Source organism: Drosophila innubila, chromosome X (assembly GCF_004354385.1).
Source record: "Drosophila innubila isolate TH190305 chromosome X, UK_Dinn_1.0, whole genome shotgun sequence".
Taxonomy (NCBI): domain Eukaryota; kingdom Metazoa; phylum Arthropoda; class Insecta; order Diptera; family Drosophilidae; genus Drosophila; species Drosophila innubila.
This window is the reverse complement of record NC_047626.1, coordinates 20,054,092-20,067,761: the sequence shown is the minus strand read 5'-3', so window position 1 is coordinate 20,067,761 and position 13,670 is coordinate 20,054,092. Positions and strand designations below refer to the sequence as shown.

The window sequence follows — 13,670 nt, the reverse complement described above, 5'->3', positions numbered from 1 at the left end:
GGAGAAGGAGGGTTGAAGAGTGTCTCCATTTAAGCCTATTAAGCCTGTTGTTAAATTCATTTCAAACTGACTGATATCAAAATTTATTGACTGTTATAACAGCTGTTGCTGCGATCGTTGACGGTTTAACTGTTAAAATGAACAGCTGTTAACCTTTATTTTGCTGTTATGTTGATTACATTACACACAAACTTACACTGGATTCTAATTGTTACTATAATTGAACATTTGCACATGATGTTATAAAACTGTTGTTGTTCAGAGACTGTTACAAAATAAATATCAGTTACTCCGAGTGTCATTACACATGTATATATCTATCTATATACATATATATGTATTTGATGTGTATTGATATCAAGTCACAATTTGAATGCAATTAATTTTAGTTTTATAGGCCGTTTAGGATGTCAAGAGGGGTTATTGTTGTTGTTGTTATTGGTGACATTGTATCTGCTACTTTTGCTATTCCATTACAATAAGGACTCGTTACTCGCTCTTGATGCTATGCCAAGTAACAGATACACACACAACTATCACACAGCTTTACTACATGTGTATCGTGGCTGCCGTATAACGTGCCTCTCCACGCCGCCATGACCATTGGCTTGGACGGAACTGTTAAGCAAAAAGGAAGACCGATTAGTAAAATGCGGGATAGATAAATGGAAAGCTATGCTTGTGGATTGCATTCCACATGTAAACCAACCTGATGCAAATGCTTGGACTGCATGTAAATATATTAACATACGTATGTTGGTTAACAAACATATTATTTTATTTTATTTCTATAACTATTTTTCGATTATTTTCTCTCACCTGTATGAGGAGCTGGCCGCTCCGTGTGTGTGGATTGCGGTACGCATAGAATAACCACAGCGTGATAGCAAACACAAGGCAAATGGGCACCATAAAGCCAAATGCCACGCCCACATTTTTATTATCTGGCGACATCGCATCCAGATGCTCGCTCTTCTCCAACTTGTGGCCATCTGTCCCCTCCACCGCACCAGACACCGACGACTGTGTGCTGCTCACTGTTGGCTCTGTGACCGCTGCTCCTCCGCTGCCACCGGCGGCGGCAGACGACGGCGTTGAGCTGCCGCCCATAGAGGCGCCTCCGTTGGTGGAGCTTCCATTAGCGCCACTTTTGCCGCTGTTCTCCTGGGCAGCATTGTTGCCCTTCTTGCCCAGCGCCGGGCAAAGCTCGATCTTGCTGATGCTGGTGCGATCACAGCCTGAAAACAAACGAAAGCAAGTTAAGTATTAAAGCACATTGAATAGAAAGAGACAGAATGAGGATAATTGCTAAATAAATATAAATTATTATAGTATTTAATTATTTAAACTTTTTACTTATGTTAAATAAATATAAATTACAAATAATACAATAATAATAATAAACTTTAAGATCAGTTTTTTGAAAAAAAAAAAATAAACAAAATAATTATTACCCATTAATTCTTTTCTCTTTCTTTCTATTAATTTGGCAAATAGGTGCCACAATGTGCTAATTTTATGAGAAATAAACAAGTGATCGATAACAGTTGTTCTTATGATCAAGCAAATATCGATTATACGAAATAATTCACAATTGTGAGGTAAATTTAAATTTATCAAATTATTTATAGCCTTTAACAAACAACTTTGATATACGTATACGATATACGTTTTAAGATTATATCCGGTCGCTTTTGATCACCATAAAGACTATCGATAACAGCTTAATGAACATAACAATAGATAATATGTGAAATCCTCACCTCTTTGCTGCCAATCCTGCTTCCGTCGATCATTGCCGTTATTTGTAGAGCAGCGATTTAATGTGGGGCACCAGGCACACTGTTTTTGAAAGAGTATGATTATAATTGTAGTTATCGTTTATCGAAATGTGAGACAGAACTAACCTCAAATGTGGTATTGTGATTCATGCAAGATTGGCAGTCATGGTAGTCCAAACAGGTGGGCAACGCCGTCAACATAATGATTGTGGAATTTGTTATTTCCGGCTGTCCAAAAGTGACGCGATGATATTCATAGATCGTCTTCCGGCGTGATACTAAAAAGTGGAACAGTATTTTATTAATTAGTAAAGTTGAATTGGCAATAGATAATATAAAAACGCTTACAAAAACTGGCCTTATCGACAATGTAGGCATCGGAGAGTCCAACCTTAACCGGATGCTGACTGTCCTGAATGTTGCTTATCAACGTGGGCAGGTGATAGTAAACAAACTTAATATCACCGTTCTGATGCAATGTGGCGCTGAATGTAAAGTTTCCATATGTGGGTTTATCCTGCAGCGTCACATTCTCCCAGACGACAGTAAAGGCGGTGCCTGCAATAAATACAAATTAGGATAAAGTACAAAATACAATAAAATGAAGAGTGAATTAAATCACATAACCAATATGTAGACAAATTTTGATTTTCAACATATTCAAGAAAATAAAAATCCAAAATGAAATCTGTTTTTGTATTAGCCAAATCAAAAAAGTTGACAAATTATTTGATAACAGTAATTATAATATTTAAAAACTTTTTCCATCCTAAAAATGATATCATTAAATAAATATAAAAGTTAATTTAAAATAAAAATCCTTTATTGGGGTATTAAATAAATAGCTGATTCAAATTTGGAAAGTTTTAGTAAATTTTTAAGCATTTCTTAAGTTAGAAACTCTTTACAAAATTTAAATGTTTTACGGATTTAAGTAAGATAAGGTCTTTTGAATTTTATTTGATTACTTTTATTAGATTTAAAATTCAATTTGTAAATTATCTCAATATTTTGTAAGAAAGATTAAAATTTCGCACTGAAAACAGCAACGTTTTTAATATTTCTCGACTGGTAGTAAATCCCCAAACAAAAAAAATTTGAACTTACCATTGTCCATCAATCGGACGAAAGAATCATTTGTCAGGCTCGTATCAAAATTGGCCATAAGAGGAGCAATATATTGTGTGGCCGCCAGCCAGGAATGAACGTATTCTCCGGTATAAAGGAAACCGCCAGTGGCAACGGTAACATTTCTCAAATAATGTCCATAAAAGGGAAAATCGAATTTCAACTCAACGGTCATGGCGCGTCGATGCGATGAGGAGAGCATATTATTATCGGGTATCGCACGCATTTGAGACCACAATGCGGCTGTTTCATTCTTGTTCACATATAGCAGACTGCTATAGTAATCGAAGTGATCCTCGCGACTTGTTAGGGTCTGATTTGCAGCCTCTTTGGTGATGACCTCGTCGGGCACATCGATATCATCGTTTAGTGAACTTTCCGTTGTGCTTGATCCCAGTTGGACGCCAGAGGATGTGGCAATTGTTTTTTTCGGGTACTGTGATGGCTGTGAGGCCGTCATTAGGGTTTTCTTTGGAGGATTGGATTGTACACCAGCAGCGAATGGAACAGCTGGAGCAGCAGCAGCAGCAGCTGACATATTGGTGCTAGTGGTTCCATTGGTGCTGTTGCTGCCACCATCAACGTTGCTGGTTAAATCCTTGCGTTGCCCGGTGCCATTAACGCCCACATTGTGGATGTTGTGAGTAACGCTGCCAGTGTTGCCAGATGCACTGCCAGCCACTGTAGTTACAGTGGCATCTTTAGGTGAGCTCATGCTCACATTGGAGCCTATGCTCTGATATTGATATTTAAGACCCTGTGTTGTTGTCGCCTCTGGCGCTGAGTCCGCCGGAGCGCCAGGCGATGCACGTCGTCGTCGATGCAACGGATGCGTTGGCAACAGCACCACATCATCCGGATGTATGTGTGTTAGCTGTGTGCCAAGGCTGTGATACGCATCGGGAGCTGCAATTAAACCAAGGTGTCAAAACATCAGTTCACTTCACATATCTATTCAAATAAGAATTGAGATTCTTAGTTTAATTTGCTGTACAAGTTCATGAACGAATTCAGTCATTTGTTTGTTTGTTTGGTAGTAATTCATTAACATAATGCTTAGGTCATTCTATTCAGTTAATCATTTATTCATTGATGAGACCGCTCAATTTGTTCAATTAACAGAATTAAAAAAAAACTATAAAGTTTAAATATTCAAGAAAACTTAATTTCAACTGACCAACTGACAAGGCTACTTTAGTGACTACATTTTTTATAATAAAAATATTCTTTTTTTCCTGGCGTTCTTCCAGCACTAGACAATTATTAAATTAAATAAGTAAAATAAAATAATAAAATAAAACAATAAATTCCATTAAAATTTGATTATAAAATAAAATTAATCGCTGGGGAATTTAAATGTTTTTGCATTTGGGATTTCTAACTGTTTACGGTTTAATTACGATGCTCTGACTCCTGGGAATTTTTATGTTGATTTTTAGCTTCTTAGCAAATTTATGTCTGACAATCTAATGCAGATCTTGGAGCATATAAATACGCAGAAATTCATATGTATGTATGTTGAGTTTAGTTGACCTCTTGACTATTCTTTCTTTTGCCGCTTATTCACTTCCTTGTGATAGTGTAAAATTGAGTTTAAAAAAATGAGTAATTTTTAGTTCCAGTTTTTGCGAAATTTCCAACCTTTTTGGAGATTGCTGAGTCTCAATCTAGTTTCTGTACTAAGTACTGCTTATCAATTCGCAGAAAGTGCTGCTCTTAGTATAATTACGCAAGTAAATACAGTGCATGATAAGCAAGCAACGCTGCAAGCAGTTTAAAATGTGTAAAAGGCAATTCTACAAAAGAAATGTTAACCACAAATCAAAACAATGTTAACCATTATCAAAATATGTTAAACATAACATAATATGTTAGACTGCATGTAAACATCAGATGAGATCCGTCAACTGTTGTGGGTCATGTTTATAGTTTTGTTTTTTGTTTTTGCATGTTTCGGTCGCGTTATCAACAACGCATAACAACAAAAGATACATGACGCTAATTATATACTTTTACATAACATGACATTTGCATAAAATATTGAGCAATTTGGTTTGCCGTTTTTTTTTTGTTTTTATTTTTGTAACCACATTTTGTGCCTATTTTTGTGTGTTGTAATTGCTGCTAACGGTTACTTGATGCCCCGCACTCAATATCGATTTTCTATTTTCATTTTACTTACACAGTTCTCTCCTCCCCACTACAGTGCCCAGACATAGTCTTCGGCCAGGCGTCTCAAATCGAAACTTGACGAAGTAACTATCTTAGTTATTACATACAGTCGGTCAAGTTATTGTTTTGACAGACATAAAAAAGGACATACAGTATGTCAAATAATTGTCTTGTCAAGGAAAATACACAAATACTTGGCTTCTATTTTTAAAAACAGTTAAGCCCAGTTGATATAATTATTTAATTCTTGTTAATTTGTATTTAAAACCATAAATAATAGTAATAAAACAACAATCCAACAAAATGTACATTTATTTATTTTTATTTTTAAATTTTGTATTTTATCAAAACAGTTTCTTGAATAACTGTATGTAAGCACTCACACACACACACACACACACGCACTCACACCCCCACACGCACTCACACACAAGGAGACATCAGTCGGCACACATGGGGCTTTGATATAGTTACATATACATATATATCAAAGGGCACTGCGCCATTAATCGCACTTTGTTATTGTTTCTTCTGTTTCTCTCTCTATCGCTCTCTTTTGTTGTTGAGCACCGCTTTACAGCACAGTTGTAACATGTGGTCAACAGCGTGTACTACACACACACACACACGTGAATAACAGGCTGACTTGGAAGAATTGATCGGATATCGATTACGATGCACATGAGATTTAAAATGCCAAACAGTTATTTGTATGTAAATAATGTGGAGCAAGTTGCGAGGTCTACACACACACAAACACACACGCATTCAAATACACAAGCCATAGGTAACTTAAGTTTCACATTTTGCTGACCAATAGTTATTTGACTAGTGTGGCATTTTGATTTCTAACCAGTATTAAATTATAACAAATACTGCATCGTAATCAGCATACCTACCCCACCTCCTCTTTCACTTGAAAAATATCTTGTGATCAGGTGGCAGCATTATACTACTCCTTTTCTTTGGCAAATAACTTGTGATCAGGTGGCAGCACTGCATTTCCAACAACAGCAGTTGTTCCCCCTCCCCCTCCCCACCAATGATTCAAGCGATTGTATTTTAAATCTTAACAAATGCCTGAATTACAACAAAAACATTTTCCTACAAGATCAAAAATTAATGATGCAAATACACAGTGTGTGTGTGAGAGAGAGAGATAGCATCATTGCGCGTCATTTTGTCTATTTCCCCATTGACGGACTTGCATAATAATTAGCTGCGGTCACACTGAGTCACAAACCTGCAGCCGCAGCAACTGTTGCACCGTCCCACTCGCACTCGCATTTCTCAAATGCTTTTTTTTTTTGCAAATTGTTTTTGTGCGGCGTTTGATTTCAATTGAACCCGATGTTAATTGTTGTTGCTTTCTATTGTTGCTATTTGAAATAATTGGCGCCAATTTATGCAGCATTTGATTGAAAACTGAAAGTTATTGCTATATTTATTCATATTTTACATACATATGTTAACGACCTTAACACACACACAGGCGCACAAGTGCACACACTGCGTGTCAGTGTGACCCAATTTTGATGTTCTCGCTTAACGGAGAAATGCTTAAATTGCACAAATCAAAAGAAAGATGAAAAATTAGAGCAAAAATAAAAATAGAATAATTTTTTCTTCAATTTTTTTGCAATAATCAGTGTATGTACATATATTTTTCTTTGTCTTCTTTTTTCACGTGTTTTGGCATTTGTGATAAAAAGTGTGAAGCTCAAAGTTGTTAGAAGGTTAAAAGGGGCGGGGGAAGTTGCAGTTGTTGTTTATAATTTCGAGAGGCATTTTGCGTCGTAAGAATGTCAGTATACTACGTACTCATCAAACGACAGAAAAGGCTGTCTCCATAATTAGATTAATTTTATTGAAACTTTTCGGTTCGCAATAAAATTGTTTTTTTAATACAAAACAGTCTCGCGTTTAGTCAATGTCTTGGTTCAAGGTTGTGTCAATATCATACCCTGTAGAATTGAATTATTAGTTGGTTTTATTATAAAATTCATTTTAACTCTTATTTTTGATCACAAAAAAAAAAACAAACTAACCGTTTCATTTTAGGTACCAAAACTGAAACCTTAATCGAAATTAAATCTCTTTCAAGAACCGAAAACCGAAACGCTTGTACCGGACAATTGTGGTAAAGTCAAAGAGTTGACCAACTTCCAACTGTCATACATAACTTGAAGAAAACATTTTTTTGTAAAAAATTATGTCAAAATTAAGAAATATTTTGAGTTGTTAAATTGCTAGGTCATTATTTGTTAATTTCTTTTCTTATCGGGCTAAAGGGTATCAACTGATCGAGCAGTCGAAAATAACACTTTATCGCTTGTTTATCTGCCTTTAAGTTGACAAGTTTTTTCGAATATTTCTTTGCACATTAAAAACAATCTTTGTTTCTTTTTTGAGTTTGTGTTTACATTTTGTAGTCTGCACTTTGTCAACAACAGCAATTGTACAGTTGACGTGACTAAAAAGCTTATAAATATACAAAATAAAAAAAAAAAAGTTATTTTTTTGGGGCTTTAAAGTGCCGTTAACCGTGAGCCGTTTGCCGGACAAGCTTATCGGTCAAAATCTATAGAAGCAGCACACAAAAGAACAAAATGAAATGAACTGCAGAGAGAAAGAGAAGCGCAAAGAGAGGCCCCAAAATGCATTGACCGCAACGCAGACAGCGAGAGCAAGAGAGATATAGACTCAGAATGGGTGTCAGGGAGAGAGAGGGAGAGAGCGTGGAAGAGGGGAGAAAGCTTTGTCAATGTTGATATTTGATGATGTGCTAACGTTGACGGCTTCGCTTCCTGTTGTCACCACGTATGCTTGTATGTATGTATGTGTGTGTGTGAGTGTGGGAGATGTTGCAACATTAAACTCCAACTCAAGACGCAGTCATTGTGTGGGCGCCGCCACAAGGCAATAATACAATGGGTGCCACTATTTTGGTCAACACAAGCAGAACCAAGTGTAAAGGGGAAGTGAAAGAGGAAGAGATACCGATACAACGGATGAATATGAAAGCTCAGAAAATATCCAATTGGAAACGCTGCACTCCAATTGGATTCTCAGTTCTCTATCAATAGCATGCAGATTTGCCGAGTGTTGGTAAATGCGATGCATGTCTCTACCCAGCAGAACCAGACCTCAAAGAAATATTGAGGAACATTCCCTAGACATTAAGGAAACAATGAGCCCGTTGTATTAAAACGATTGAGGAATTTAACATTGTGAGTTCCTAGGAACGAGGAATGAGGAAGCTATACATTTCTCAACGTTTCCCTAACAAGAAACGTTGGGGACTCCTCGTATAACTCTGCCAAAAAAATCCCCACTCACAAAACTAAAAAAAAGTATTTTAAATGTATTGTTTTTCATTTTGAGTCTTGTTTTCATTTGTATTTTTTTAGTTGATTTTTGTATTACTTTGTTTTACTTTGTTCTTTTTTTTTATAATTTATATTGTATTAAATTTTTGTTGGATTCATGACCGTTCTAGTGGATTTCGAACCGGGGCCCCCGAGCTGAAAAAGTTCTGTTTGTCTGCGACTCAAACCCTTGAGCCACTGGGCTTAATAATTTTCGTTTTACAATAATGTAACAATTGGCAATCCGGCAGAATTATTACAACAATAACAATGGAACTTAAAAAAAAATGACAACAACATCAAGGAAACGTAAGAGAAAATCAAGAACATACTATACGTACGTATGGTACATACATACATATTCGTGTTGTTTCTTTGTTTGAAAAAGCTTTGGCGCTGTGCTTTTTGTTCTATTTTAGATTAGACAACGATTGTAACGGCACCCCTTAGCCACATGACTGATCTCTAAAAAAGATCGGAAAGAACTTTGAATGCACATAAAGCTACGTGTATTAGAGCTGCGAATTTTATCATTTATTTTGAATCGATCACTGCGGACGGCAGTTCGCGTTAGTGACGAAAGCAGCACGAAGGGTGCGAAAGGCGACTAACTATATATACAGCTAAGTTGGAAAATTTGCTGCGACTGTCCGATCAGATCGAGTTATATACCGATCGAAAGGTTTAGTCCTAACTTACAAAATGGCATATTAAAACTTTTTCCAACCAACCTGGGTCATGAGATACGGGGGTGTAAGTGGGAGGGGAAAAATTTAAATGATTGCAGCTAATGGGGCTGTTGGGGCCTTTTGGTTCTACTTAAAAATACGCGTCGATTGATACCTCAATCACCCAAATCCCATAACTGGTTCAAAAGATAAATTCAAACATTTACATATATTCAAACATTTCATATTAAACATCTGTACTGATTGAGAATTGAGCATTTTAATAAATGCAGAAAATGCTAAAAACTATTACATATTCCCTATTGAGTGTAGATTCTGCGGCTTGATAACTTTCCAGTCAAAATTCAGAGTCTGAATGGGCAGCCAAGTGTGGGCATATAATTCAAAATCAATTGTAGCCCTTTGGGACCCACAACAGCGTCCAGACATTAGGCAGAAAACCATTAAGAAAACACGCACAACACTCTGCTATAGCTGGAGTTATAGCTTGGGTTGGAGCTGAAATTGAAATTGGGACCTCAGCTGGGAATGGGTTAAGTGAGGGGTAAAGTGCTGGTGATAAATGCCAAAAAGCGCAACGTCGATAAAGCCGGCGCTGAATTGGACCATCGTCATCAAGGCTGACTTAGGACTGAAGTCTTGACTGTGGTCTTAGGAACCGACATCGGTGCAGAGCTCGGAGCTGTAAGCTTATCAAAATACGCGACGAATGAGCAAGGAATTTTATTCATGAAATATTTTCCACAGCACGCAGTCGGACGTAGAAACAGGTTCAAGTTCTAAAGCACTTAGGTAACATTTTACAGGTGAAATAAAGTTTTTTAGCTTACATTTTGGCGATTTCTGACAAAACGGCTCTAACGATTTCTGTTAAATTTAAATATGCTGTAATACGTACAATTTCGGCACTGCGCAAAAAGTAATTTTTATGTACAAAGAAGCTTACCCTTTTTGCTCACAGTGCACAATGCCAATTTTCGTTTTTTTTTTTATTAATTTATATTTTTATTTAAAATTTTTAGATTAAACTGAATTTTGTTCGTCACAAAATTGGATATCAGAAATTTTGGGGCTAGAAATTGCTTTCGTCACTAGACTTTTACCTCGTGTAGAGGTTTTTTTTGTGGGATAGCATATATTCGGTGATTTTTTTACAACGATGGAAGTTCAAGTTAATGAAATATTCAATACTAATAGCAAAATTTTCAAAATAAATAAACATATTCCAAACAAAAACAATCATCCATTTTAAATTGATTTAAAGCCAAATCCAGTGGCACGAGAATTTATTGAATGCAAAACTAAGAGACTGAAATTATATTAATTGATAGTTTTAGAATGTAAAGCTTGCTAAATTAAAAACTGGTCATAACTGAAGAATTAAATGATTTAGGTAAGATCGTTTCAACGTACAAGTTTTTATGCTTTAAATCAATTAAGTAGTTGAAATTATGAAATGTACGGAAAAGTAAGACAGTAATTAAAAAAATTTGTTTTAATTTAAAATAAATTCATAGCAGTCGATTTTTTGGATTCTGAAAATATTTGTTAAAAATTAAATCGAAGACATTTGAAAAACACAGAATAGTCCGTGTTTGGTTATTTTCAAAAGCTAATAATAATTCGTAAGTTGGCAAAGATAATGTATGTTTTACGTTTATTGACAAATTTTTATGTAGTTATATAGAAAAAAGCAAGTTGGGCATTTAGATTTTTACTTTAAACTTGCATATTAGAACCGAAAATTTTAATTTTCAGATTCAAATTTCTAAATACGATGTATTTATCGATTTTATGATAGATAGTTTGAGTGCCTGACGTGTCACGTGCTCATCTCTAGTCACAAAATTTTGATTATCGATTACTGAATTTTGCAATGTAAACATGCAATTGTAAATACAAACATACATACATATACAAACATGCATACAATTGCAGGCGAGCTACTGCAAAACTAACTGTTTATCGCTAAAACAAAATAAGAAGGCAAAAACAACAACAGTTGCAGTAGCAGTCACAGCATCATCAACAACAACAACAAGCACATGGGGTAAACGGTGCCCTTGATAAGCGCTCTTTGGTCTTTGGTTGTACCAGTCAGTGACTGTCCCCGGGAACCGGACAACAGTCGGACAGCAGTCGAATCCGATGGGAATTTAGTTGGAACAAGCTATCGATTAACTGTTCAACGGCAGCAACGACTATGACTGCGACTGCTACTGATAACTGGAAGCAGCAGAGCTTAATTGATTTCTAGCGAATGTAAAACCAACAAAAACAACAACAACAATATAAGACTTAGAGTCTTAGTAATTGCACACGCACACAAGAAAGCTGTCGTCGTTGAAAAACAAAGCAAGTGCAAGAAATTGATAAAGTGGGTGGTGGGAGATATATAAAAAAGGCCAATCGCAACTGTATCAACACGCATTCACAGATACAAGTACACCGCAGTAACAGCAAGTGTGTTGGTGTATATGCGTGTGTGTGTGCAGTACGCACTGCAAGTAAATGAACTGCAACGAAATGAACAGTTTATACAGTGACTCTCAGCTTATTTGACCCACTACTCTGACACATTACAATTTTTAAATGAACTTATCTTTTATTGGCAAGGAGATAATTAATTTTTAAATTTAAGCAAATTATTATAAATGGGAGAAAATAAAAAAAAACTTGTTAAATTTGTAGTGGGTGAAATAAGCTGTGAGCCCACTGCATGTACTTGCATATACTTACATATGTACACATTTGTTATTGGCTAATTATACAACACTGAAAACTTATAGCCCATATGGGGTCAGCGTAAATGGGAGAGCCAAAGAGCAACATAGACAGACAGAGAGAGAGTGTGTCTGAGAATGAGAGAGACATGTGTGTGTTTGTGTGTGTGTTAAGCAAATGTAAGAAATTAAATAGCGGCTTACGGCACTTTGCATTAGCAGCTGCTGACAAGGTTGCCACCTGTTTTGTTCTTTGATCAATTTATACATATTTCAATTGCAAATTGCCGACGACGACGTCGATCAAAAAAAAAAAAAAAACTACAACAACATAAACAAAAACAATAAGCAACACATTCACCTTTTCATTGCGCCTTAATAAAAATGCGCCACAAATTTCAATTGAAATATGCAACGGCGAGATGTCTGCTCAACAATTGCGCGCGGAGAGGAATATGAAGGTGGTTGGGGGGGAGGGTTTTGAAAATTGTTGCACGTTAAGTGGAGCATGGAGCAAAATGAGCGTAGCGTAAAAAAAAAGTTAAAAATAAAGCGAACGTGGGCCGTGTATTAGAGGCAGAGCGAGCGGGACAGGCAGACAGGCGACAGGACGTTCGTTTCTTGGTGTTGTTGTTGCTGCCTATTTTCACACTCGGCTGCGCCATACAAAAACACACACAACGTATACACAAACAGCAATACGTAGTACACTTGATATTTTGTTGTTGTCAATTAACGCATTTACTGCCAGGCAGCAAAAATAACAACTACAATAAACATACAAAATCATTTTAACAGCAACAAAGACACAAACAAAAGAAAACAGAAAATATAACATGGCAGCAAAATTTCACCACACAGCAACAACAACAAAAAATAAGAAAAAAATACCAACTGTCAGCAGAGCGCGCTCTGGCTTCCCCTCTTCAACCCCTTCACTAACTCTACTGACTAATCTTCGCGTTTTGTCTTCTTCGACATCGACATCATCGTCGTCATCATCATCATCATAATCGTTTGCTTAATGAAGATCTGTCATATGGTGCATACATTTCGATTTTATGCTAACATTTGTGGCGTGATTTTGTACACTTACATATTGATTTGACACAGTGTATTGATCCGTAAATAGTTAATAAAATTGCGATTTGCGCGCACGCACTACTGAATGTTTTCGCCATTTTTCTTGTTCCACCCGCACGACAAAACGCACACGTCCGCAGTCACTGAAAATTAAAATATTAATGGCAAACACGGCAGCCACAAGCGGTACAATTGTGTTCAAAATGGGTACAATCTCCATTTGTTGGTACACTTCATCGGTCATAAGGAAATGGTACTCTTTTTTTAGATGATGCAACAATGGGATTATTCATTCACTTTCTTTCTTCATTTTTTAAACATATAAAAAATAACTGTATTAATGTCAACTTATATAAAAATAAAAAAAATTTGTTAAAATTATATTAAAAATGGTACATATTTTTTTTTTGTAATTGGTACAAAATATACTCCCAAGTTGCAACCGTGGCGCAAATAAAATTTCGACTCGTATTTGTATTTTGGTATTTTGTTTGCATCAACTGGTCTCACTGCTTTGGCTGCTATGCCGCCCCATAAAATATGGTATTTTTCAAAAGCAAATATAATATACTGAGCTCACAGCACTTGTTTTAAATGTTTTTGTATTGACAGTCGAGCAATAAATCCGTAATTATTTATTAAAATGTAGTAGCTATTGCATTTTTCATTATCCGCAAGCAATATTAACACCACTGCAGAATATACCAATATTTGTAGACTGTGCGA

The 13,670-nt window shown here is 36.0% G+C and overlaps 1 protein-coding gene across 1 annotated transcript; it reads right to left on the bottom strand.

Annotated features, from left to right (window-relative positions):
- Nucleotides 1-55: 55 nt before the first annotated feature.
- On the bottom strand, nt 56-13,114 carry LOC117790227 (plexin domain-containing protein 1). The gene is made up of 7 exons (XM_034629580.1): nt 12,958-13,114; nt 2,889-3,815; nt 2,130-2,339; nt 1,908-2,059; nt 1,764-1,842; nt 820-1,238; nt 56-618 (listed from the first exon to the last, which is right to left on the bottom strand). The coding sequence occupies exons 1-7, from the start codon at nt 13,040-13,042 to the stop codon at nt 550-552; spliced, it is 1,941 nt and encodes a 646-aa protein (XP_034485471.1). The 5' UTR covers nt 13,043-13,114; the 3' UTR covers nt 56-549.
- Nucleotides 13,115-13,670: the final 556 nt, after the last annotated feature.